Source organism: Stegodyphus dumicola, chromosome 6 (genome assembly GCF_044657685.1).
Source record: "Stegodyphus dumicola isolate Sdum_Otavi_A_Nest chromosome 6, ASM4465768v1".
In the NCBI taxonomy this organism is placed as follows: Eukaryota; Metazoa; Arthropoda; class Arachnida; order Araneae; family Eresidae; genus Stegodyphus; species Stegodyphus dumicola.
Window position 1 is genome coordinate 208,128,403 of NC_140773.1, and position 23,409 is coordinate 208,151,811.

A 23,409-nucleotide genomic window follows, 5' to 3' on the forward strand; every position below is an offset into this window, starting at 1 on the left:
ATCTACTCTCAATTAACAAATTAAGTGAGGGTCTTTTGTCTTTTTTTTCATAAATTCATGCAAACTTCGAAAATTCATAATCAAAGAAGTGATGCTCGGGAAAACATTTTGTTCTGCATGAATATGATCAGAGGGACTTTGGATTTTTATTCTTGTATTAAAAAAGCTATTTCAGAAGTAACCAAATAGAGGGCACTCACACATTATACTGAGATGCTTTTCGCAAATCAGACTAACAATAAAACACCTTTCTGGAAATGGATTTGTAATTCAATGCTGGCAACATTCTATCTTTACCAGATCAAGTTCTGCTGGTTAAACTTTTTTACAAGAAAGGCAAAATCACGGGTATTGTGTTGAAAACGTTGGCAAAATCACGGGTATTGTGTTGAAAACGTTTCACATGAAAAAAAGCCTGAACCTCCCAAAAAGCCTTTTTTTAATGGAATGGGATACTGAATTTAGTATGATGTTTTGAGGAAACGGATAGTTTTGGAGATCATCCACGAAGTGGTAGACCATCCTTGAGGACAGACTGAGTCCATGTTGTACAAAGTGTTATAGAAGAATTAACAGCCAAGTCATCAGTGGGGAGTAGCAGTGCTCATGAATCTGAGAAAATAATGGAGATTCCAGAATCATTGATTCAAAATATTCTGCACAGGATTTTGAAGCTGTATTTGTTCAAAATACTGGCAATTTACCAGTTATTACTGACAAATTTAGATGAAAGACAAAACTTTGCTACATGGATGCTAGCACAAATTAGGCTAACCCCTAATGGTCGCTGATCACCATGTGGATGGATAAAGCCCTCTTTTTATTTCATGGTGACATCAATGTGGAAAACAGTTGCATCTGGGTGGGATTAAACCCTCATGACTACCTGACCAAACCACTTCATTCTCCTTATGTAACTGTTTGGTATGGCTTCACAGTGTCTTTCATTCTGGGCTCTTTCTTTTTTGAAGAGTGTTGTCCTGCATCTGTAAAACTGTGTCTGTATATGCCCACCAGAGTAGAATCTGTATGTGTATCAGAGTGACATCAGTTTAAGTGTTTAGTTACCAGTGCATAATATTTATGTAAAAGCTGCAGTATGTGCATCAGTATAAAATGATTGTATTGTGTAAAAATATAAGTGTAAAATGTTTAAATATCAGTGCAAAATTCCCAAATTTCAATGTACAATATCAGCAAAAGATTTTATTAAGCTCCCAACGCCATGCTTCTGGGCCACCAGAGAGTTTTTGCATTGTACAGTTGCGGATTTCAGACAATACCCGAATAGTCGTTGTAAGCCACCTGAGTGCCCAGACCTGCTCTCACCTGTATCTGTAATACAAAACCCATAAAGTTAATGCAGAATGGTATGTTACACCATATGTGCAAGAAAGTCATTCATTACCTGTTGTAACCATCATGCAGGATGGTGCGTTACCTCATGTTGCATGTGAAGTTAAGACTTGCCTGTTGGAAACTTTCACTAAAGATTAAGTCAAAGTTGTAAGTGGCCTTAAAAATCACTAGACTTGCCCCTGGCAGATTTTTGGTTGTGGGGGTACTTAAAGTCTTGTGTGTACCGGGGCTGTCCAGCCACTTTAGTGGAATTTTAAGATCCAATTCAATGGACCATTGATGGCATCAATGCTGGCTTGCTATACCTCAGCTGTTTTAGACATAGTGACATGCCTGACTTGCCTAACACCTTGTGCTGGTGGTCAGGTGTTTAAAGTGTTAAGTTATCATTATCTTTTTTATTGTGTGTGTTTGCCTGTTATGCATAAAATATCTCAGTATGATGGGTGAATGCCATCTTTCGGTTACTTTTGGAATCATTTTTTAATATGTAGGAAAAAAATCCAATGCCCCTATGATCATATTTGCACAATCCAAAATTTTTCCTAAGCATTTTTTTATTTTAGTATGAATTTTTAAAGTTTGCACGAATTTATGACTCACCCTGTATATATTGGCATGTTAGCATTCATCCCTGAAACAGATAATTATAAGGGGAAAAAATAGAATGAATGTAATAAAAGTGGCATGAAATGACTAAAAAAACACTTCAATAAGCTACTTGTTCTCTATTTATTATACTTCATTGCACAAATATGATTCAGTTTGCCTTTTGCTTTCATCTTATAACTTTACTGAATTAGCCTTTTAATTGCTCTGATAGATATTCTGACTTGTATGTGTTAATAATTTTTCCCCCTGAATCTGTATTAAAATTCATAGCTGCCCGCACTTCCCTAGAAGTCGCTTTCTCATTTCTCATTTAATCATTCAATCAAAATTAGTATTTTAATATAATCGAGCTCATTTATTATTGTGTTTTAATAAATGTCATATTAAGTACACAAACATCAGTTAAAATTTATCATTTGCTTACTTCCCTAGAAGTCGCTTTCTCATTTCTCATTTAATCATTCAATCAAAATTAGTATTTTAATATAATCGAGCTCATTTATTATTGTGTTTTAATAAATGTCATATTAACTACACAAACATCAGTTAAAATTTATCATTTGCTTTAAGTTTATTTTTAACAAGACAAATAAAAATCATTATAGCTTAAAAGCTTAACAATTTTTTAAATGGTTATATATATGACTGTTTTAATAAACTGTTGTTGCTATTCCATTTTGTAAATTATAATTTTGCTTTAAAAACTATTGCAAAACCATAATATTGCTTTAAAAGTGTGCCTATAAGAAAGACTATTATTTTCTGTTGTGACATTATAGTAACAATGCTTTTGAAGTCATCAGAACTTTATTATTATTTTTTCTTTATATTTTAGTGATATAAATTTGATTAATTTTCTAGTTGGTATGGTTAGAATACAAAAATTAAAATATGTTCATTTTAAGTATTATATTACATAGTAATGTTGCATAGTAACTTAAGTCTTTAAAATAACATTTTTTAATTATGTTTCTAGATTCCTCCTCTTGGTGAAGCAGCATCTCGTTCCAGTTTTATAAATATTAAGTAAGTGTCATAAAATCAATATTAATTTTCTTTAGTGGATATATGAATGCATGTTTCTTATTTTTGTTTCATTTTACAGTAAAATGTTTAGTGAAGATAAGGATGGTGACACTGGATATGAACTGCATTCAAAGTATGTATGTTTAGAAAATTATTTTTAAGAATTCACATATGTCTCTATTTAAAGTATTGCAGGAAACTTTTAATCTTTTATTTTGTAATTCTATTTTTCTTGTGAATTTTTTCTTATTTTAAGCATTAGTATATTTAAAGGCACTGTATGTTTAAAGTAAAAGGCACTGTATGTTTTTTGTGATATGTTAATAGTTATTATAACCAAATATCTTACGAACTGAAAATAAATTTCTTCCCTATAATTAATTTTGAGAAATAATTGAATAAATCAAGAAAAATTATATTCATTATTCAAGAAATTTAATCTTCAAGTTTTTAGTCTGATTATGAAGAATAAATTAAGACATATATTTAAGTATTTCAAAATTGATACACATGTGTATGTCATTTAAAGCTAAATAAAGAATTTTGATGAAAATGATTTTGGTTCTGTATCAAAAGCACTATCAGTTACTAGAAACATATTAAACTACTTTTGTTTATGCATTAAGACATTAATACATCGATGAATGCACATCTGATTTTTTTAGCATTTCAGTCAAAATAAATTAAAATGCATTGTGTATTAGAAGAAGTCTGAATGCATACAAAATTTATTTATTCATGATAAACATTGGTATGAGCATTAAATCATAAAATGATTATAGTTAATTGTAATTAATTCATTTATTTAGCAAAGACAAGTATGAAATGATTGCATATTAATATAATGTATAGTCGCCTCTGATAGCAATGTACGATAATATTTAGTCTAGCATGGAATCATGCAAGCTTTATTGTGAAATGATTATGCTGTGGAATTTGCTGCCAAGTATCTCATATTTACTCTCTAAGTTCTTGCATGTTGCAAGAAGGCTGTAACTTTCATCTTAACATTTTTCATGCATGTTAAATTAGGAAAAAAATCTGAAGATCTGGCAGGTGAAGGGATATAGTGATACTGTACTAACATTGCCTGGAGACGTTCACTATGTGTGAATGAGTAATTTATTGTAAAAGATGGACCTTGACAGATAGAAAGCATTAACAGTACAATAGGTCAGGATATTGTCAATAAATCATCAAATCATTGAAATCCTTATCCATACACTTAGTCTCCATGTCACTGGAAACTATAACAAATCATTGGCCGTAATACAGCCAAGGCATCAAGATAAATTGATGCCCGTGAAAATTAGTGTTAGACATCACAGTTTATGCCAGCAATACAATTCAACTTTTTTACAAGATATAGATGTTAACTACATATGAGTAAACAATTCTGAGTATCTGAAAGCAAAACTGTCTAAATTCTTTCTCATTACCTCATGATCGTCTTGAGAAAGAGTCAGTCTGCTTCACTGAAAGCAGGCATGCGACTTATTTATACCATAATGAGATGACCAGGAATGTTGTTAAATAAACCGATATCATATCAAGAAGCAAGCTGAAAAATAAGAAACTATCTTTTCACATTTTTTATTGAAACTTAACAACACGTGCACAACATTACAACAACATCCATAGCTCGCACGCACAGAAGAAAACTTAGTGTTGCCAACATAGTAAAGATAAATCTACCAAACTAACATGCCTCCTTACATTTGTATTTACTAATTACAAATAAACATAGATATGAGCAACCTTTTCATCTTTATTATTTACAATTAAGCATAGATATAAACAATAACATTCAACACTTAACACAAATTATTTCAAAAAAGGTTTCTTTCATTAACTTAAATGTTAAAATCAAAGTTAAACACAATTTAGTTTACACAAGGACATAACCAAAATCTATTTCATCTTAAGCAAAAATATTTAAATAAACAGTATACAAAATTTTGTTTCAATCAAAAATCTTCTTTTCTGAATTTCATAAATTTAACCTTTCCTAAAAAGTAAAGATATCTGCCATATTTGATTCTGAATCAATCTTACATTTTTGTGTACATAATGATATTGAACTTCTATGTGTTTTGAATTTTTAGTGAAGTTCCCATAATTAGCAATGGCCAAAGCTCCTGAATTATCTTCATAAATTTTAATGGGGTGAGTTATATCAGCAAAAACATCATTCACAACATTTTTTAAGCAATTAATTTCTATCACAGCCTCAGAGCAATATATTCAGCAAAAGTGGAAGATTTTGTCCCACAATTTTGCTTTTTGGATTTCCAATAAATTGGATTACCAAATAATTCAATAACAAACCTAGTAGTTGATTTTCTATCAACAATATCACCTGCCCAATCAGCATCAACATAGCAATTCATAATATCAGTTTTAAGATTTTTACTATAGAACTGAATAGTAAATTTTAGATTAATTTTAGATGTTTTGTATAGTACAAATACTCTAAAACTTTCAAAGCATATTTGAAATGTGTCTCATCATAACAATTTTGAAATCTGCTTGAATAATTTACGCTGAAAGATATGTCTGTTCTAGTACCATGACTAATATACAAAAGTGCCCCTATTAGATTTCTATATTTAACCTTTTGATTTAAATTAGATTGGCTTAGTTTAAGATTAATCTCCATTGGTGTATCATAAAGCTTTGAAATTTCAATAACATACAGTTTAGCTAAAGATTCAATATAATTTTCCTGACTCAATCTTAAGATACTACTTTTCTCATTATCATATTCAGTATCAATTCCAATGTAGCTTTTTACTTTATTTAAATCCTTCATTTTAAATTTATTATGTGATTGTTCCTTAATATCATTAATTACCTGAGTATCTTTGCAACATATCAACAAATCATCAACAATAAAAGAATATATGCAAATACATCATTTTCAGATTTTACATAAAGACAGTAATCATATTTACTTCTACGAAATCTTTAGACTCTCAATATACTCGTTAAAACACTCATACCAAGCACGAGGGCTTTCTTTCAACCCATATGGTGCTTTCTTTAATTTATACACTCTATTCGAATTATCATTATAGCCTTGTGGTTGTTTAACATAAACCTCAGACACAACCATTTAAAAAAGCAGTCTCAACATCCATTTGATAAATATTTAAATTATACTGGCAAGAATATGAAAGTAACAATTTTAAGGTTTGTATCTTAATTTGCTTTATCCTCTGGTTTAGTCACTAGTGTCCAAGTGTCATTTTTAAGAAGACTGTTCATTTCACTGTCCAGTGCCTCTTTCCAATGTCCAGCCTCACTGCATGTTGTCGTCTCCTCAAAGTTACCTGGAACTGTAGCATCACAAAAATTTTCACTAACACAGTAGTACCCGAATTCTTCATGAAATCGAACTTGTGGTTTGATTTGCCTTCTTGGTTTCATTCCACTTTTTGTTTCATCTTCATTTATCACACTGTCCTTGGAGTTATCATTACTCGATTCATATGACACTTCTTGAGGTTCATTCTTCTTATTTGTATCATCATTCTCATCTTCATCATCACAACCTACACACATTATGCCTTCTTCAATGATGTCAACATGCCTGGCAACTATTATTCTGTTATTCATCAAAACTCTATATGCAACTTCTCTATATCCAAGTAAAATTCCAAATTCAGCCTTTCTATCCCATTTAGACTCTTTTCTTCTGGTATTCTTACATTCTACTTCCATATAATTTCAATTTATTTGCAGATGGTTTCCTATTAAAAAATATTTCATATGGTGTCTTCTTTACAACAGTATTTGTTAGTGTCTTGTTTTCAAATAAGCAGCAGCTGTAATTACTTCAGGCCAATAACGTCTGTCAACTTTTTCTTCAGCTAAAAGACATCTTGCCATATCCATTATAGTTCTGTTGTAACGCTCAGCAGTACCATTTTATTCATGTACATATAGTGGGCATGACTTTATCTTGATACCTTTTTCTCTTGGAAATTTGTATATCTTGCTATTCATATATTCACTACCATTATCACATCTTAGTTCTTTGATTGTCTTCCCTGTTAAATTTTGAATTTCATTTACATATTCAATTAAGCAATCAGAGCCCCTGATCTTTAGAATTGATACAATAAATTTTTGCCAACTTGCTATAATCATCAATAAAATTCACAAAGTATTTCTTACCATTACATCCACTTGTTCTGTGAGGTCCATTTACGTCTGTATGTATAATCTCCAGAATATCTTCTGCTTTTCTTCTATTATTCGTGAATGGTAAATTGTGCATTTTATTTTCAATACATATGGCACACTTCATATATTCGGTTTCTATTTCTTTAGGGATTCCTTCTAATAGCTGATCTTTGTGCATAATATACCATATTTAAAATTTACATGTCCGAATGAATGGTGCAATTTTTCTTTCAACATTAACTTACTGCTGGTCAAATTTGCAAATATTTTACTGTTTTTAACATATTTCTTTACTTTATATAATCTTTCTTCTTTCTTTGCTATTGCTACTAATGAACCACTGACATCATAAATTTTAGAAAACTTTTCTTTTGTAATTATTTTATAATTATCAGTAATCTTCAAATAACTTAATAAATTTGCTTTCATTTCTTTTACATAAAATACGTTCTTCAATTTTATGATAGATTCAGAGTTATATACAGGAAAAGAAACACAAGAAAAGAAACTATTATATTGCCAACCTTTGTAGCTTTCAAAATCCTTCCATCACCGACTTTCACTTGAATAGGATCCTTCAAAGTGATTTGCTCTTTGAAATGTTCATCACTGTTTATATTGTGGTCTGTGCATCCGCTATCCAGTAACCAATTGATTTCATTTTTATTCATCACAGTATTTGCACTGGAACTTGACATGTTACTTGACATGTTACATGACCGATAACAGTGGTGTGAAAACTATTTCCTTGATGACTGTTTATTTTGTGGCTAGAGTGTTCTCCTCGTCCACGATGTCTACTAAAATGACTGTGATTGTTTGAAGCATTTCGACCACGATAATTAGTGGAGCCATTACCATGATAGTTCCCTTGATGGACATGCCAACAATTCTTTTTAATGTGACCAGGTTTTTCACAATTATAACAGACATTCCCTTGTGTACCCGATTTGCTTGTTTCAATTTTGAATGCATTTGATTTTTCTGCTGCTGCACAATCTTCATAATTATTTTTCTCTTCAAGTAATTTTGATTTGATTTTGCTCTTTAGGTAATCCACTCTTCTGTCCTTCTCTGGTAATACATCTATTAAGTCACCAATGTGACTGTAATTTGAAGGTATACAGTTCTCTTAGCATACAGTTAAGTTTTTCATGTTCCGTCACGGTGGAGCTGGCATGTTTCAGCTCATTCACATACTTCTCAAAATATATTTGCATCAAGATAATTCTTCAATTTTACACATTCTAAGTTATTTCGACAAACAATTTGTAGAGATGTTGAAGTTTTTAAATACATTGCATCAAATTTCGTAATTATATCAAATGTAGTCTCACACTCGTGAATATATTCTAATTGCTTGTTTGTTATGGTGCCGTAAATGTATTTTGTAGCTTGGATATCTTTTTCTTCCCATTTTTCCATGTCATCGTTTTCTTCACTGAATCACATCTTTACATTTTTTAAATTGAAGAAATTTCATCATACGCACTTTCCAATTAAAATAGTCCGAGACATCAAAAAGCGGTATACCGATATCTTTGCTTCTTGTACATGCCATTTTTATGCTAGTACCCGTAACTTTTAAAACAAATTATAAATACTAAATTCTTCATTCATATTCACAAACCACGCTCTGCTACCATGTTAAGTAAACCTTTATAATATCAAGAATCATCATAATATCAAGGTTGCATGTACATACTACTTATAATATCAAGAAGCAAGTCGAAAAATAAGAAACTATCTTTTCACATTTTTTATTGAAACTTAACAACACGTGCTCAACATTACAATGACATCCATAGCTCGGCAGAAGAAAACTTAGTCTTGCCAACATGGTAAAGATAAATGTACCAAACTAACAAATGTACATAATGATGTCAACAATGCTACTATGTAAATGGTCCAAATTGTCATAGTGAACAAGCAGTTATTTTTTATGGGTTTGGGAGCATGTGTTTCTTGGTATGTTCAAGATCTGTTGTGTTGATTCATTGGTTATGCATTTTCCATCATTTGAATGTATGTCCAAGAGTATGTGTTTGAATATGTTAAGTTTTTAGATTGTCGGTCAATTTTCTGACTTAATTTTTAATTTTTTTCTTCCACAAGCAGGAACAAAAAAGGTAAAAAGTGAAGCTGTGGACAGTAAAATCTGAATAAAACACTATGGTTGCATGTACATACTACTTAAATATGCAGTGTAAAAGTGTGATAACTTTTTTTTTTCACTTGCTGAAAAGGTATCATAATTCTAGATTCTGAAGTGTGCAAATAAAGGAAAAAAACCTGTAGAGAGATGTATTAAATTCTTAATAAATATATTTATTTCGCTAAGCAATTTTATGGCATAAACTATTTGTTGTGATCACACTTGGGCCAAGAAATATCTAAATTATCAATGAGAGAAGCATTGTTCATTGCAAGGTGTAAAAATAGATATGAAATTTATAAATGATTTAAAATGACCAGGAAAAATTTAATTTAAATATTAGTTACAATATTGAAACCTTTTTAAATGAAAAAAAATTAGCATATTGTGTGAGAAGTAATTTTGTTGTTTCTATTTTTAGCATGACTGAAATTAATTCAAACTCAATGGAATCATTAGATGAAGGCAAGTTCTTTATTTTGATTAGCCAGTTTTATTTACTGACTTCTGTTATACATTTAATGACTGTTCTGTCATGTATGAGTGAACATTATTTAAGTTAGATTAGGGTTTCTTAAACGTTTTGGTTTGGGGACTCCTTAATATTTACAAACATTTTGTGGAACCCCCATAAGCATTGTGCAAATCCACATGCATCAGTGAAACTATCAGCTTCTTCACTTGTACTGTAATATACTATTGCAGTTTTAGATCATTGACTTTAATTTTTAAAGTAAAATGGACATTTCTATTATAAAAAAAATATGTCGAAACTTTTTTTTTTTTTGTTCTGTATTGTCTTTATCTATTTTCAGATACATTATGTAAAAATATTTGGTGATTATAAAATTATTATAATAAGTTAAAGAAATATCAAAATTACTAAATTTTTGGCAACCTACAGTTTAAGAAACTCTGATTTAGAAGAACAATTGTAAGCATTTATGCGTGATAACATTGCACCCTTTTATTAATAGTTTGGTATTGATTTATTTGTTTTTCATGATGATATACTAGGTGCTGTTGAAATTAGTGATTTAGAAGATAACCAAGTGCTAAGGTTAATTGATGACGAACCAGAGACATGGAATGCTACAGTAGACAAGAAGGTATACATTACAAATAATTTTTGTTTATCAGAGATTATTTTGTTATGCAAAATATAGTTTTTATACTGGGCATTTGTTTAATTTCTCTTTTTGAATTACAGGTTCTAAAAAAATTAAAAGAAAGAGAAATTAAGAGACAAGAAGCTATTCATGGTATGAATTGTTATCTGTTTAATTGCTCTTAAGTTCCATTTTTCAGTTATATTGCATTGCCGAACATTTTAAAACTAAAAGATATTAATATTCTTATGTAAAAGTCAATAGTAACACAGAAAGTTTATCAAACTCCTGAAAATTTAATTGTATTAAAGAATTTACTATGGTTTTAAATATAATGTCCTTAATTTTGATAAATAAGATGAAAAACAAGTTTTATTGTTAATGAGGGAAATGCAACTGTCATGTTTCTTAATTTTTATTCTTTTTTCAATTAAATGAGATTATTTCAGTAGTTATACTTTTTGTTGAAAATTTTAAAATAATCTGTTTTTCAAAGCAAGGTATATATTTTTTTTTTATTTAATTTATGCTTCAGTATCACATACTTTGTAGTATGAAAAATTACAAAAACAATACAACCCTCCAAAAAAAACTGCTGTTTTCTTATCTGAGTACTTCTAATGATCGTTTAGTGTGATATAATTCTTCTGTCTGAAAAAGATACTTCATTTTTATCATTGTTTTCGAGCCAGCTCTTGATTTGAAATTCCAACTTCATCAGCTAGAATTGAACCTATAAAATGTTGCTTGCTTACTGAGTGCCGAAACTTTTGAACCAATAGTAAATCCACAATTGGAAGTTAGGAATTAGTTTTTTTTCTCTGTCTTTAGGATATTGCTGCTAAACAGCCGTGCAACTTTTTCTCAGTCAAATGTCAGTTTCATATTGGGGAGGTTGAACTCAAATCATCAGATCTTACTCATTTTTCACATGATATTATCTGATAATATGATTTAAATCTAGAACCCACAGCATGTCTGATATAGGTGATTATTATTATAAGGGCACAGTCCTGATCCTCCTAGCTGGCACAAGTCTGCTGTATGATAAAAAAATGGTAAATATATATATATATATATATGTCATATTAAAAGCACAAGGAAATGACGGAACACTGTCGATGCGTGGTTAGATCCATATTGAAGACGAATTTTGATAAAACTTAACAGTCGAGGCAGTTTTAATTCCATTTTTATTTCCAAATTAATATTTGTGGCACAATCACTTGGCACTCTAGTCGTGCCTTTCCACAGAAGATTTACATTTTTGATATTGTTGAAATAGAAAGCAAGCCAGTGAAATTACATGTTAGCACAGCAGAAAGCAAAAGCTGAAGTGAGTATTTATGAAAGATGGAAGCACGAAGAGAAAAGTTTTGGTTTACAATGGCAGTTTCAGTTCTTAATTATTACGTCATCAGAGCTGCGCGGGACGTAGAATGATCTAGAAATGTTGCAATGCAGAGAAGTTATTACGATTTTAGAATAGAGAGGAAGAATTAATGTTTATAGTTTAAACTATAATTTTGATTCATATATTTTTACATATCCCCCCCCCTTCAAAAAGAAAAAGGCATAGCGACAGAAAGCCTTTTTAAAGAGAAAGAGTTAAAGCACTAGCAAATGTAAAAAAAAAAAAAAAAAAAAAAAAAACATAAATCATTAAATGTTTGTCCTGTAAAGTATAATTTATAAATATAAATTTTTTAAAATAAATTTTTAATTTTTAGAGTCCTATTGAATTTTTCAGAATTTCAGTCCAAAAGTCTTTTTGTTTGAGTGTTCACATAATCATAATCCTTCAGGGAAGGTTCTTGTTATCACAGAATATCACAAAATAAAACTTTTATATAATCATTACTTATAATTAAATGTAATGCACATAAATATTTATGATACTAATTTCCATACTGATAAATTATATTTTAGCAGCATAAATATATTAGGAGTAACAGTTTCAGAAATTATGGTTTCACCGTTATTATCTTTCATTTACAATTCCTTATTTTACCAAACTGGAAAGCCTCGCAATACTAAACAAACATATCCATCAATAGGGCTGTCCTCTTGAGCTAACCAGTGTGTTCTATGCACTGATGGCCCAGGGTGCCTAGGTAGTTTACTTGAAAAGGCCTCCGTTCCTAGCATTAAGGTAACTGGCCTTTGAGAACTACACTAATACATTCCATAATAAAAAAAATATAATAATAATAATATAAAATAATTACACACACTCATAAAATGAGAGCCTTCAACATTATCTTACTTGAAGAGAACAACTGTACAGAGGTAATTACAGGTCTCTGCTTAGGAACCCAGTACTCCCTTGACATACACTATACTTAACATACAATCACCCATAAATTTAACATGCATTTACCATAATTTCATATTACGTATCTGTAATAATTTCACTTTATTTTTTAAACTTCATTTTTAGAATAATTATAAAATTTGTATTCAAAATTCTCAACAAAATTTCAAAAACATAGAAACTTATCTTAATATCCTTCCCTATAAATAATTTAAATAGCTTAAAATTCGTTACTTAATTTGCTCACACATAATTATGAAAAATTAATGAACAAGAATTTCAGATTTTCTCAAAACAAATTGCAGAAATTTTAACCAAAGTTGAAATGAAAACTATAGAATTCACAGCATATTAAATGATTTAGTTCCTGAGTTAGATTCACACGAATGTAACAATTTTTGAGCTGTTGAAAAAGCGGAAGTGCAAATAATTTTCCGTCGCACATACTTGCAAACACTGACTCAGATCGACCTTAAACCCGCTGTAATGCTTAATTCCTAAACAGTAATTCACTGATGATTTCCTTTTCACTAGGCATTCGAACTTCTCAATTTATTGAGAGATTACTTTCAATCTGTAAACACTACACGTGATTATTTTTTTTGAAGCACTTGCAAAACACCACAGCAGAAGAATGATCTGTTATTTTTTAAACACTGAAAAAACTAATTTGATGATTCACTTCTTTCACATTATCTTGGATTTATCACAAAACGATTATTTGAAGAGCTGAACTAAATTTTCCATTGAGGTTTCAGGCTGCAGGAAACTATCCTACCGGCTTAATTGTCATATTAAAAGCACAAGGAAATGACGGAACACTGTCGATGCGTGGTTAGATCCATATTGAAGACGAATTTTGATAAAACTTAACAGTCGAGGCATTATTTCCAAATTGATATTTGTGGCACAATCACTTGGCACTCTAGTCGTGCCTTTCCACAGATCTACATTTTTTATATTGTTGAAATAGAAAGCAAGCCTGCGAAATTACATGTTAGCACACTAGAAAGCAAAAGCTGAAGTGAGTAGTTATGAAAGATGGAAGCACGGCGAAGAGAAAAGTTTTGGTTTACAATGGCAGTTTCAGTTCTTAATTATTATGTCATCAGAGCTGCGTGGGTCATAGAATGATCTAGAAATGACACAATGCAGAGAAGTTATTACGATTTCAGAATAGAAAGGAAGAATTAATGTTTATAGTTAAACTATAATTTTGATTCATTTATTTTTACATATATATATATAAGAAAAAATATAGGTGATATCACTTCCGAACAAATTAAACTTCCACATTTTTCTGTAAAAAGCAAAAGCATCTTTCATCACATTCAAGTGACCATCATAACTCATCGGTCCAATTTTTTCTTGCCAGGTATATTCAGTTTTTCAAAGAAATATTCATTGCTTTATGTCCTTGAGCATTGATCCTTTTATACTGACACAGAATTCAAATTTCAGAAATAATATATAATGAATAGACTGATAGAAGTTTAACTTACTGATTGTCAGTATATAGTTTGCCTTCTAATTATGAAACATTAATGTTCTGGATATGTAAACGTTGAATGCTGTGTATTACTAGATTTTTCATTATATGGAGCATGAAAAATTAACAAGACAAGTTTTTGTGCTTTCTAATGCATTGCATCCCTCATTATTTTCAGAACTAATTATAACAGAGAAACACCACTGCCTCACTCTTCAGATAATGCAAAAGGTAAATATGTCAAAATTATGCAGTAATTAGTTATTATATTATCAGCAGTTGATTTGCATTGCTTTTTTAGTTGATCAGAAATTTTTTCAGTTATAACACTTTTTTTATTATTATTATTATGAAAATTTGTTAATTTAGCACTGTGCAGTGCAGTAGTTTGAATGCTGTTTAAAATAAAAGTAAAGAAAAATATAAAATATGATTGTTAAGTAGTCTTCACAGCTTTGTTTTGAGATTTAATTCTGACGAGAAATTTCCGTTTTTGATAACTTTTTTCTCTTAATGATAAAAAAATACAATCGTAAAGTGTTGAAATTATAAAATTAAGGATCAGATGATAAATCAAATTTTTACTTGATCTGATCGGGAATTTTCTAGCACCTTGAAAGAGTGTTATTGTTTTCATGTGGAAATTTTTCTCCATTTTTCATAAATATTGCAAGTTGTTGCTAGTAAGTGATGTGCAAGAAGTCTAACTTATCTTTGATTTTATGAAAGTAAACAAAGAAAATCGTTTAAAAAGCATTTTATCTGCTTTCTTAAGAATGGCTTGAAACAAATGTTATTTTATCCTGTGACTAGTAAATGAGCATTCTAATCCATATGATAAGACAGCTGCAAAATTTCTGATTCTAGCTCTTTTATATTGTCTACATAAAAAAAAAAAAAAAAAAAAAACCCTCTAATGATAATGATGAAATTTTGTAGTAACATTTAGATTGCAGTCCTCTCTATATGCTGTTCCCCCGCCCTCCAAAAAGTATCATACTTTTTTATATTTTTCCCTTGACAAGTTCTGTTTGAAGCTCTGAATAAAAGAGATTAACCTATGTTTTTGATGCTCCTAGGTTGCCATTTTAATGTATTTAGCAATTTCGGTTCTAAAGTTAATTGTTTACATTTTGTGTATTATATAAAAAAAAATTCTTTTGTGATGTATTTCGAAAACAGAGATAGGTAGAGTCCAAACATTCTTACGGCTTTTACTAGGTATTTAAATCGTAACCTTTTAAATTCATTTAAAAACTAAGCAGCACTAGGCACTAATTTTGAACTTGTCAGTTCTTTTACATTTTTTATAAATTGAACTTTCTACATTTCTAATTTCTTAATACTTTCATAGTTATATCTTCTTAGATTCAAAAAAAAAAAAAAAAAAAAAAAAAAAAAATGAAGAAATAACTGCTTTCTTTCAAAATCAAAATTCTTTTTTTTTTTTTTTAGATTTAATTTTATTTAATATATAAGATATAATTTAATCAAATGACAAAAGTAGGTATTAGCTTAACTGTCTAGATGCATAATAATTAACATATTTATTTGCATAGTTTCGTTTATCGGATGTAAACTTATCTGTATTTTTAGCATGAAATTCAGGAATATGCATATTATTGAATATTTCACTCATTTAATACTTTTTAACTTTGATCCATGAACTTGCAAGTTTGAGGCCCAATTAAAATGGTGTAAAACCTTAGGCCTAGTCTTTGTTCATGGTCAAGTGCATGTTTTCCTTGATTTTTTATAAGGAATTAAAGGAAGATTTCCGTGGCATCTAAAATCTGGGCTTTTGCAGATGCCATTCGACTGATAATCAGGCTCTGTTAAGTACCATTATATGCATGATTGGACAGCCTAACTCTGGTGCTGAATAGTGAAATAAGTGGCAATGTAGGTTAAAAAAAACTTTAAACATTTTATGAAATTTTGGAGTTTTCATGTCTTGCACCTTTTTTTTTGGGGGGGGGGCAAATTTATTACATTAAAGTGTGTGAAATATAAAGTAAGTATTGATATTCCTAGGCATATATTAAATGTAAGAGCTCAGTTGTATGTTTAATTATGTTTAAAATAATAATTCAATTGTCATACCTCATTTCATCTTTTTTTCACCTTTCACAGGTATATTCTCAGGGTATGATGAAAGAATTAAATGCTCCACGAGAGTTAGTTGAAAAATTATTTCCATGTCTGGGAGAGCTTCTTGAACTGCATAGAACATTTCTTAGTAAGCTGAGGGAGAGACAAAATGAAGGTCCTGTAATAGAGAATATTGCAGACATTTTAGAAGATCAGGTATTTTATGTTTTTAATAAATTTTGTTACGCATTTGACAGTTTTATCTTTTTTTTTTTTTTTTTTTTGCTCTTAATGAAGCTTTTCCTTCCCATTAACAATGAATATTGATTATTTTTTTCACCCCCTAGTTTCATGACCAGAAAGCTGAGCAAATGAAAATAGCCTATGGTCAGTTTTGTAGTCAACATATGGAATCTCTTAATTTATATAAAGAAATGCTGAAATCTGACAGAAAATTTCAGAATTTCATCAAAGTAAGTTCTGTGAAAAATATGTAAATGAGAAATTGGAAGTTTTCATTTTATTTTTTTAAACATTTTTTCGGAAATAATTAAATCATGAGTTAACTTATATTCGTGAAGTGTGCATTCTGTTTGAAATTTAAAACATTATAAACCTGGTCACCTTCAAAGTAGCATAAATTAGAATATGGACACACTGCTTTTGGTTGTTAACGTTCCTGAAAGCATTGATAGTATGCCTTTTTTGGTATCTGCCATTTTGGTCTTTGTGTCATTTTGGATAACTTAAATTATCCTTGTAAATATTGATACATCCAAACCTTTTTGATAAGAGTGGAATGAATGTATGAGAAATCTGACTAGTAAAATGGTTGGGGCATGATAGAGATCTGTTCCTGATTAAAAGAATCCAAACTCCTTAACTTAAACTATTCCATATGCATAAAATCTGATATGTAAAATGATGGAAAGATGATTTTAATTTTGTTTTCACTACAATAAGAAATGCAGTGTCTTAGATAATGTCATGTCCATATACTTCTTCCCTAAAAAATATGCCTTTTCTAACAGCCAGCCAGGTTCAATTATTGCAGATATTATTTACATGACTTGATTTTTTTTTTCTAACATTTTTAGCAGAGGTCTATGATCTAATTGAATTTGTTGTATTTAATATGAAGAAATAGCTTTTTGGTGTGCTGAATATTTTGCTTAGCTAGTTAGAGTGTAACAATTTTTTCTTCATACTTTTAAATTTATCTGTTAACAATCTTTGCACAGTGTCAATGCAAAATCACAGTCTGCTTAAAAATTCATCTTAATTTTTTTTATTATAATTTTAATTTATGCTGGAATTTAAGTTTATAATTTTCCCTCTAGAAATGTAAATCTAAGAGACTTTGTAAAACAAGAGGGATTCCAGAATGTTTGCTTCTAGTCACACAAAGAATAACAAAATATATTTTAGTAATTGAATCATTGATGAAGGCAGCTAAAGGTAAGAAAAAATTTATAACATATATTAATGATGTTGACACTGATTGTGCATATTACATAAGATATATTCTATATAATTTTTTTCAGATAATAAAGAAGAGCAGCTCTCGTTAGAAAAAATATGTAATTATCTTAAGGTATAGTAATTCTTTCATTTAGGTTAATAATGTTAATTTGATTATGTGAGAAATGTGTTAACTATATCATTTACAGATTTTCAATCAAATGTGTTAGCTTAGGTACTGAATATCAAAATTAGGAATAAGATATTTGATATAGAAAAGGAATTACTGTCTTTTGAAAAACTACATATTTTGGCTTTAAAATACATAATTGTCATAATTAATATTTCTTCCAGATAAAGCAAGTTACTTTCAAATAAATTTCCTATTGGAAATTGAAAATGAAATCTGTCTTAATTAGTTGTTTTTGAAGTCAATTTGCGACAAAGAGAGAAATTTTCATATAAAATTTTCTTAGTATAGAAATATTTTTTGTATAACATTAAATTTTTGCTTATTATTTAATGCAAAAGTCTGTATATTAATTTCTACAGCAAAAAGAACCATTTTTGTTAATGTCAGGCGATGGGAAGAAATTGGCTGCATATTGATGCATTTAGATCCTAGATAAAGCATAGACATTTTTAAGTGCAGTGTCTTTGTGAAATGAGAATGCATAACACTTATCAATTAGAAGTAGAAAAAAAGGGTTTCGAAACTTTCAGGTTCCAATAGAATAACTTTTGACTGAAACTAGAATGGAGCTAAGAAGGTAGCCCTTGTTTATACTGTCTTAATTAAATAGTCCGTGTTAAAAAAATCTTATTGGTGATATTAAATATTTTCTATATCCGGTTTTAAAAATGTCTGAAGTTTTGAAATGTAGGAATCATAGCATATCTGCATTTTGTTTTTTAAATGTTATTAATGATTGTATACATAACTTGTGGTTCTTTTGGAAATGTATACATCTGGTTATCCCTACCAAGAGTATGTTGAAAATATATTTTAAATCTTTATTAATAATTAAGTTAGTGGTTCATATTATGTTTTAAATTTTCAATTTTTGTAATTAATTAGCAACCAGAAATTTTTGAGAGATCATCTGCAAAAACCTGAAATTAAATTTTGTGACTGTCTTGAAATTTTCCAAACCAATTTTCCCTTTGTTGTCTAATGATCAATCTTTCAATCTCAAATATGATTATATTATACTTAATATAATATAATAATGTTTATTTGTAAGCAATTGAATATTAAAGTGATATGTTTCAAGAAGATTCTGCATTCATTTCTGATATAAAGAAATATTGTACAATATAATTATGGTGCTTTGGGTCATCTAATTTCCATTTGTACTGTTCTGAATCTGAGATTAAAATGTAATGATCTTTTTTTTTTACAACTTATTATGAAAGTTAATTCTTGCAATGATGTGAGTTCATAAGTTAATATTTTAGGTACAGTAGAACATAGTGATTGAATTTTACAATTCCAATTCATTTTTTCGTGAAAGTATTTCTTTCCATTATCCTTGATATATTTCAAGATATACCTTTCTCTTTTTTTTCTGTATATGATATTAATTTTTAGATTGATATTGATTTCCAAAAGTTAAGCATGCTATGCAAATTAGCCTTTTTCGAAAGTATAGTTGAATTTGAGTGGCTTAAAATTGCTGCACATGTGATGGCGGTATCCAAATATCATATATTAAAGCCGATCATGATTGACTATCCCAAGTGCTAATTATGCAGTCCTTGAAGATGATCCTTCTGAACAATTTGAGGTTTGTTTAAATGCTGATATGAAGTTATATATCTTTCATAAGATAAGTTTTGATAATATTCATGTTTCTGTGGCTGGAAAAAAAAAACAAATGGCTGATAATGTGTACTGGCATTCTGTTGTACACTTTGAAGTAAGACTGTCAATTAAAAATGTCATTCTTTCCTTTGCCATTTATCATTCTGTAATTTCTTGAATGTGGAAACAATCCCAAACAAGTCAAGCAGTTATTTGGAGACCTATGCCGGGTCGATTAAGAGTTACCACCCTTTCTGAGGATCAGTATGTCGCTATAGAAGCCAATCTGAATCAATGAATGAGGTCTACAATTATTACAGCCATGATTGTAGCATCATTGGATCTGAAAGTATTGTGGACTGCATACTGGGAAGTACTTCACATGAAAAGACAGTATGCCTAAGTATAAAGTGTCTGTGATCTACTAACTGCCCAATCCAGAGCAGCAAGTTCAGAATGGTGTCATCTGCATTTTATTTGGACTGTTAAAGCATCTTGTTCACGGACAAGTCCAAATTTCTTGTGAAATCAGATGACAAGTGTGCAAGGGACTAGAGAGAAAGAGGCACGCAGAATCAGACAAAGAACATCATTGAACATCACGCATCCAAAGATGTCTGCATCATTGGGTGGGTTGAAATTTCTATGGAATGTTGCTCTCAGCTGCCATATTAAAAGACAGTTTTATGATAGCTGCGCACTATTAAGTCCTGTACACCATTGTGAGACTACACAGCTTCAGTTGGTCCTTATTTCCTCCATATGGATGGTAATGCCCATTCATATCAAGCCAACTTCATTAACGAGTACCTTGAGAATGGGAGTTTTTTGTGTGTGTGTGTGGGGGGGGTATCATATTTGTGTGACATTAATGTCACTGAAAATCTTTGGCATTCTCTCAGGTGTGCTGTCCCTGCACATTTTCTGCCTTTAGCCAATTTCAGATATTTGGAAACTACACTAGTGGAGAAATTGTCATTAATAGCATCTATGATGGTTTATTACCCCTGAAGTCTGTATGAAGGTCGGGTAAATCACATACCTTATTAATATAAGTTTGTTTATTTGTTTTTAGCTTTACAATTTGTTACTGACTCAGATGTGATGTCATCATATAATTTATGAAAATTAAGTATTGCTTTTATCTTTGTACATAAAGCTTGTTTTCTTTCATGCATAACACATTTGCTACCTTCATGTGCAACATAGAGTTAATCAAAGCTTTACTTTTCAATTTTTATTGATTTTATCATTTGTGCTCAATTTTTGGAAGCCATTGTATATTGCTAATTATTATGCTGGAAGAGTTCTGTCTTAATCAGAATTTTAGAAAATTGCTTTGTAATTTCATAAAGAAAAAATATATTTTTGTCAGAATTCACCAGTTTGTGGGTGTTAATTAATTTTTTTTTAAAGTGTAAAACTGCTTACTTTATTTGATAAATCTTATTTTTATTCCTGTACTATTTTGATGTCATTCATCTTTAGGCTTGCTTATTTGATTAAAATGTATTTTCTCTTCATTTATGTCTTTTTATTAAAATCTATACTTTATTTTTGTAACATAAATTAATTTTGAATTTTCAGGATATTATATCTAGTGTTGATGTGCAAGTTGCAGAAAAGGAAAAGGAATTAAAATTGCTTGAAATCTATAACAGGATGGATTCTAAAGCTACTATTATATACAGAGGGAAAAAATTTAAGGTATTTTTATGTAATATGTGTGCATTTACTGTCTGTTGTATGTGTATATTTATGATTTTTATTTGAATTATTCTTAGATATACTTATGTGAAGTTTTCTTCATGCAGAAATCTGACTTATTAGCTTGCAATCGTAAATTAAGGAAGGAAGGTCCGATGACATGGAGGAGTCCAAGAGGAAAGACTATTGGTGTGTTTCATTTTTATTTATATATGAATTTGGGTTTTTAATTAGTATTGCAGTATATTATCTTAATATTTTCTGAATTTCATACATAGCCTTTTTTTCATGAAATGTTTTACATTTTATAAACTCTAATCATTTGTAATCTTGTACTCTCCTTTCAATTGTCAATATATTTTAGGCATGATGTTACCTACTTTTTAGAAAGGTGAAATATTATATACATTTTGTGAATATTGATCCAATTAATAAATTAATTCCTTAACTATTATAAAATCTGCATTCTGTATGAATTAATTAGACATAAGATACATTTTTATCGCTAAAAATAAGTAAGAATACTTGATGTATTTAATGATAAAACTAGGAAATTTTTTTTAAAGTAAAATTGGTCTACATTTTCATTGTGTGTCTGTATGTGTAAGACTGTAATCCATCCAGAGGTTTTATCTTAGCCATATATAATGAGCATGGTCAGATTTCACATTGTTGTTTATACAGTGTTACTAAAGACAGTGAAAAAGCTTCAAGAAAATTTTCTACAAAAGGCATTTATAGTTGCAGTGCTGACTGTATCCAATATTTAATATTTTAATAAAACCTAAATAGCATATATAGTCGAAAAGTTTTGAGAGCAATTTATACTATTACTTTATATATGCATGTATAAAAATGTATATTTCTCTTACATGTAATTCGTGCCTTAGAAATTTGTTTTGGAAGGTAATACTAATTTTCTGACATGACGCATGTGATACACTTTTCTCTTGGATAATTAAAAATTCCATTTGTCTTTCTGCTTTGTTACAAATATCAGTAACAAAGTTTTTTTTAGAAGTTTTAATGTATGATTTAAAAATAATGTAAAGCAGTGCAGATAGATTTTTAACATCTGTAGTGAGTTGAAAAATTTGCATATTTTTTTTATTGATACTCCTACATGTACTTATTTTTTCCTGCTATTCATTTTTTATCTGTGGCAAGAGCCTCGCTAGCTGTATGCTTTGTCTTTTCGTATTGTTATGTGTGTATGTGTTAATTTTTATGATTTCTGCATATGATTAAAATATATTTTTAATATTATTTGCTATGTATATTGGCTATAGAATTATACTGACAGATTAATAATTTTTGCATTGCCTAGCAAAAAATCTTTATGTATATTTTGAATAGTAGTGTGAATAATGTGAATTTTGAATAGTGCATTGAATAATAAAATAAAAAATGCATATGTGAAATTTTAATAACTTTCTAATTTAATATTTTTTTTTAATTTTATAATTTTTGAGTAATTTTGAATGTCAGAAACTTAGCAAATTCTCCAAAGGCTTTATGAAACATTTCAAAAATTTTTAGCAAGTAGGCTATGCAACTGATATTAAATTTTATTATACTGAAATAGAAGTAAACTCGTTAATTTTTTAAATATATTTCACAAGCATTTCGCTGATATGGCAGCTATGTATTAGTCATTGAAAAGATTTACTTGAGCATATTGTCATCTGATGCCACAGTTGAAAGAAAACATTGATGATTATATTGTTCAATTAAAATAACACACTGAATAATGAATTAAAGCAATAGGAAAATTATTTCATAATTTTTTTCTTTTTTCATAAGTAGATGGTAGCAGCAGCCAGACTTCCTTCCTGTCATTCTTATCGTCTTATATTATCACTGGCTTGTCTTTCATTTACATTTCTGCAGCTGGAGAAGAAGGCTGTATATTTAAACCTTCAAAACTAGTCCTGCAAATTTGTAAATATTGTGCTGATTTTGATGCTCCAACTCCTCCAATAACTTATGATTATCTCTTTCAACAACACAGTTATCTGTCTTAATATATGTCCAGAGACTGCTTGTCAGAGTGTCTCAGTCAAAATTTGCTACAAAGATTGACAGAAATTTCAA

At 29.5% G+C, this 23,409-nt stretch overlaps 1 protein-coding gene across 13 annotated transcripts in view; it reads left to right on the top strand.

Moving 5' to 3' along the window:
* The window catches only part of LOC118190859 (rho guanine nucleotide exchange factor 28-like), a 565,987-nt gene that overhangs the window by 516,188 nt on the left and 26,390 nt on the right, over positions 1-23,409 (top strand). For all 13 annotated transcript variants that reach the window (XM_085819410.1, XM_085819412.1, XM_085819415.1 and 10 more), the window contains 12 exons: positions 2,948-2,997; positions 3,077-3,130; positions 9,762-9,805; positions 10,358-10,449; positions 10,551-10,602; positions 14,431-14,483; positions 16,386-16,559; positions 16,691-16,816; positions 17,684-17,801; positions 17,888-17,937; positions 21,196-21,315; positions 21,423-21,504. In XM_085819410.1, the coding sequence (XP_085675536.1) occupies positions 2,948-2,997; positions 3,077-3,130; positions 9,762-9,805; positions 10,358-10,449; positions 10,551-10,602; positions 14,431-14,483; positions 16,386-16,559; positions 16,691-16,816; positions 17,684-17,801; positions 17,888-17,937; positions 21,196-21,315; positions 21,423-21,504 (1,015 nt within the window). The remainder of the gene's footprint in view (positions 1-2,947; positions 2,998-3,076; positions 3,131-9,761; positions 9,806-10,357; positions 10,450-10,550; positions 10,603-14,430; positions 14,484-16,385; positions 16,560-16,690; positions 16,817-17,683; positions 17,802-17,887; positions 17,938-21,195; positions 21,316-21,422; positions 21,505-23,409) is intronic.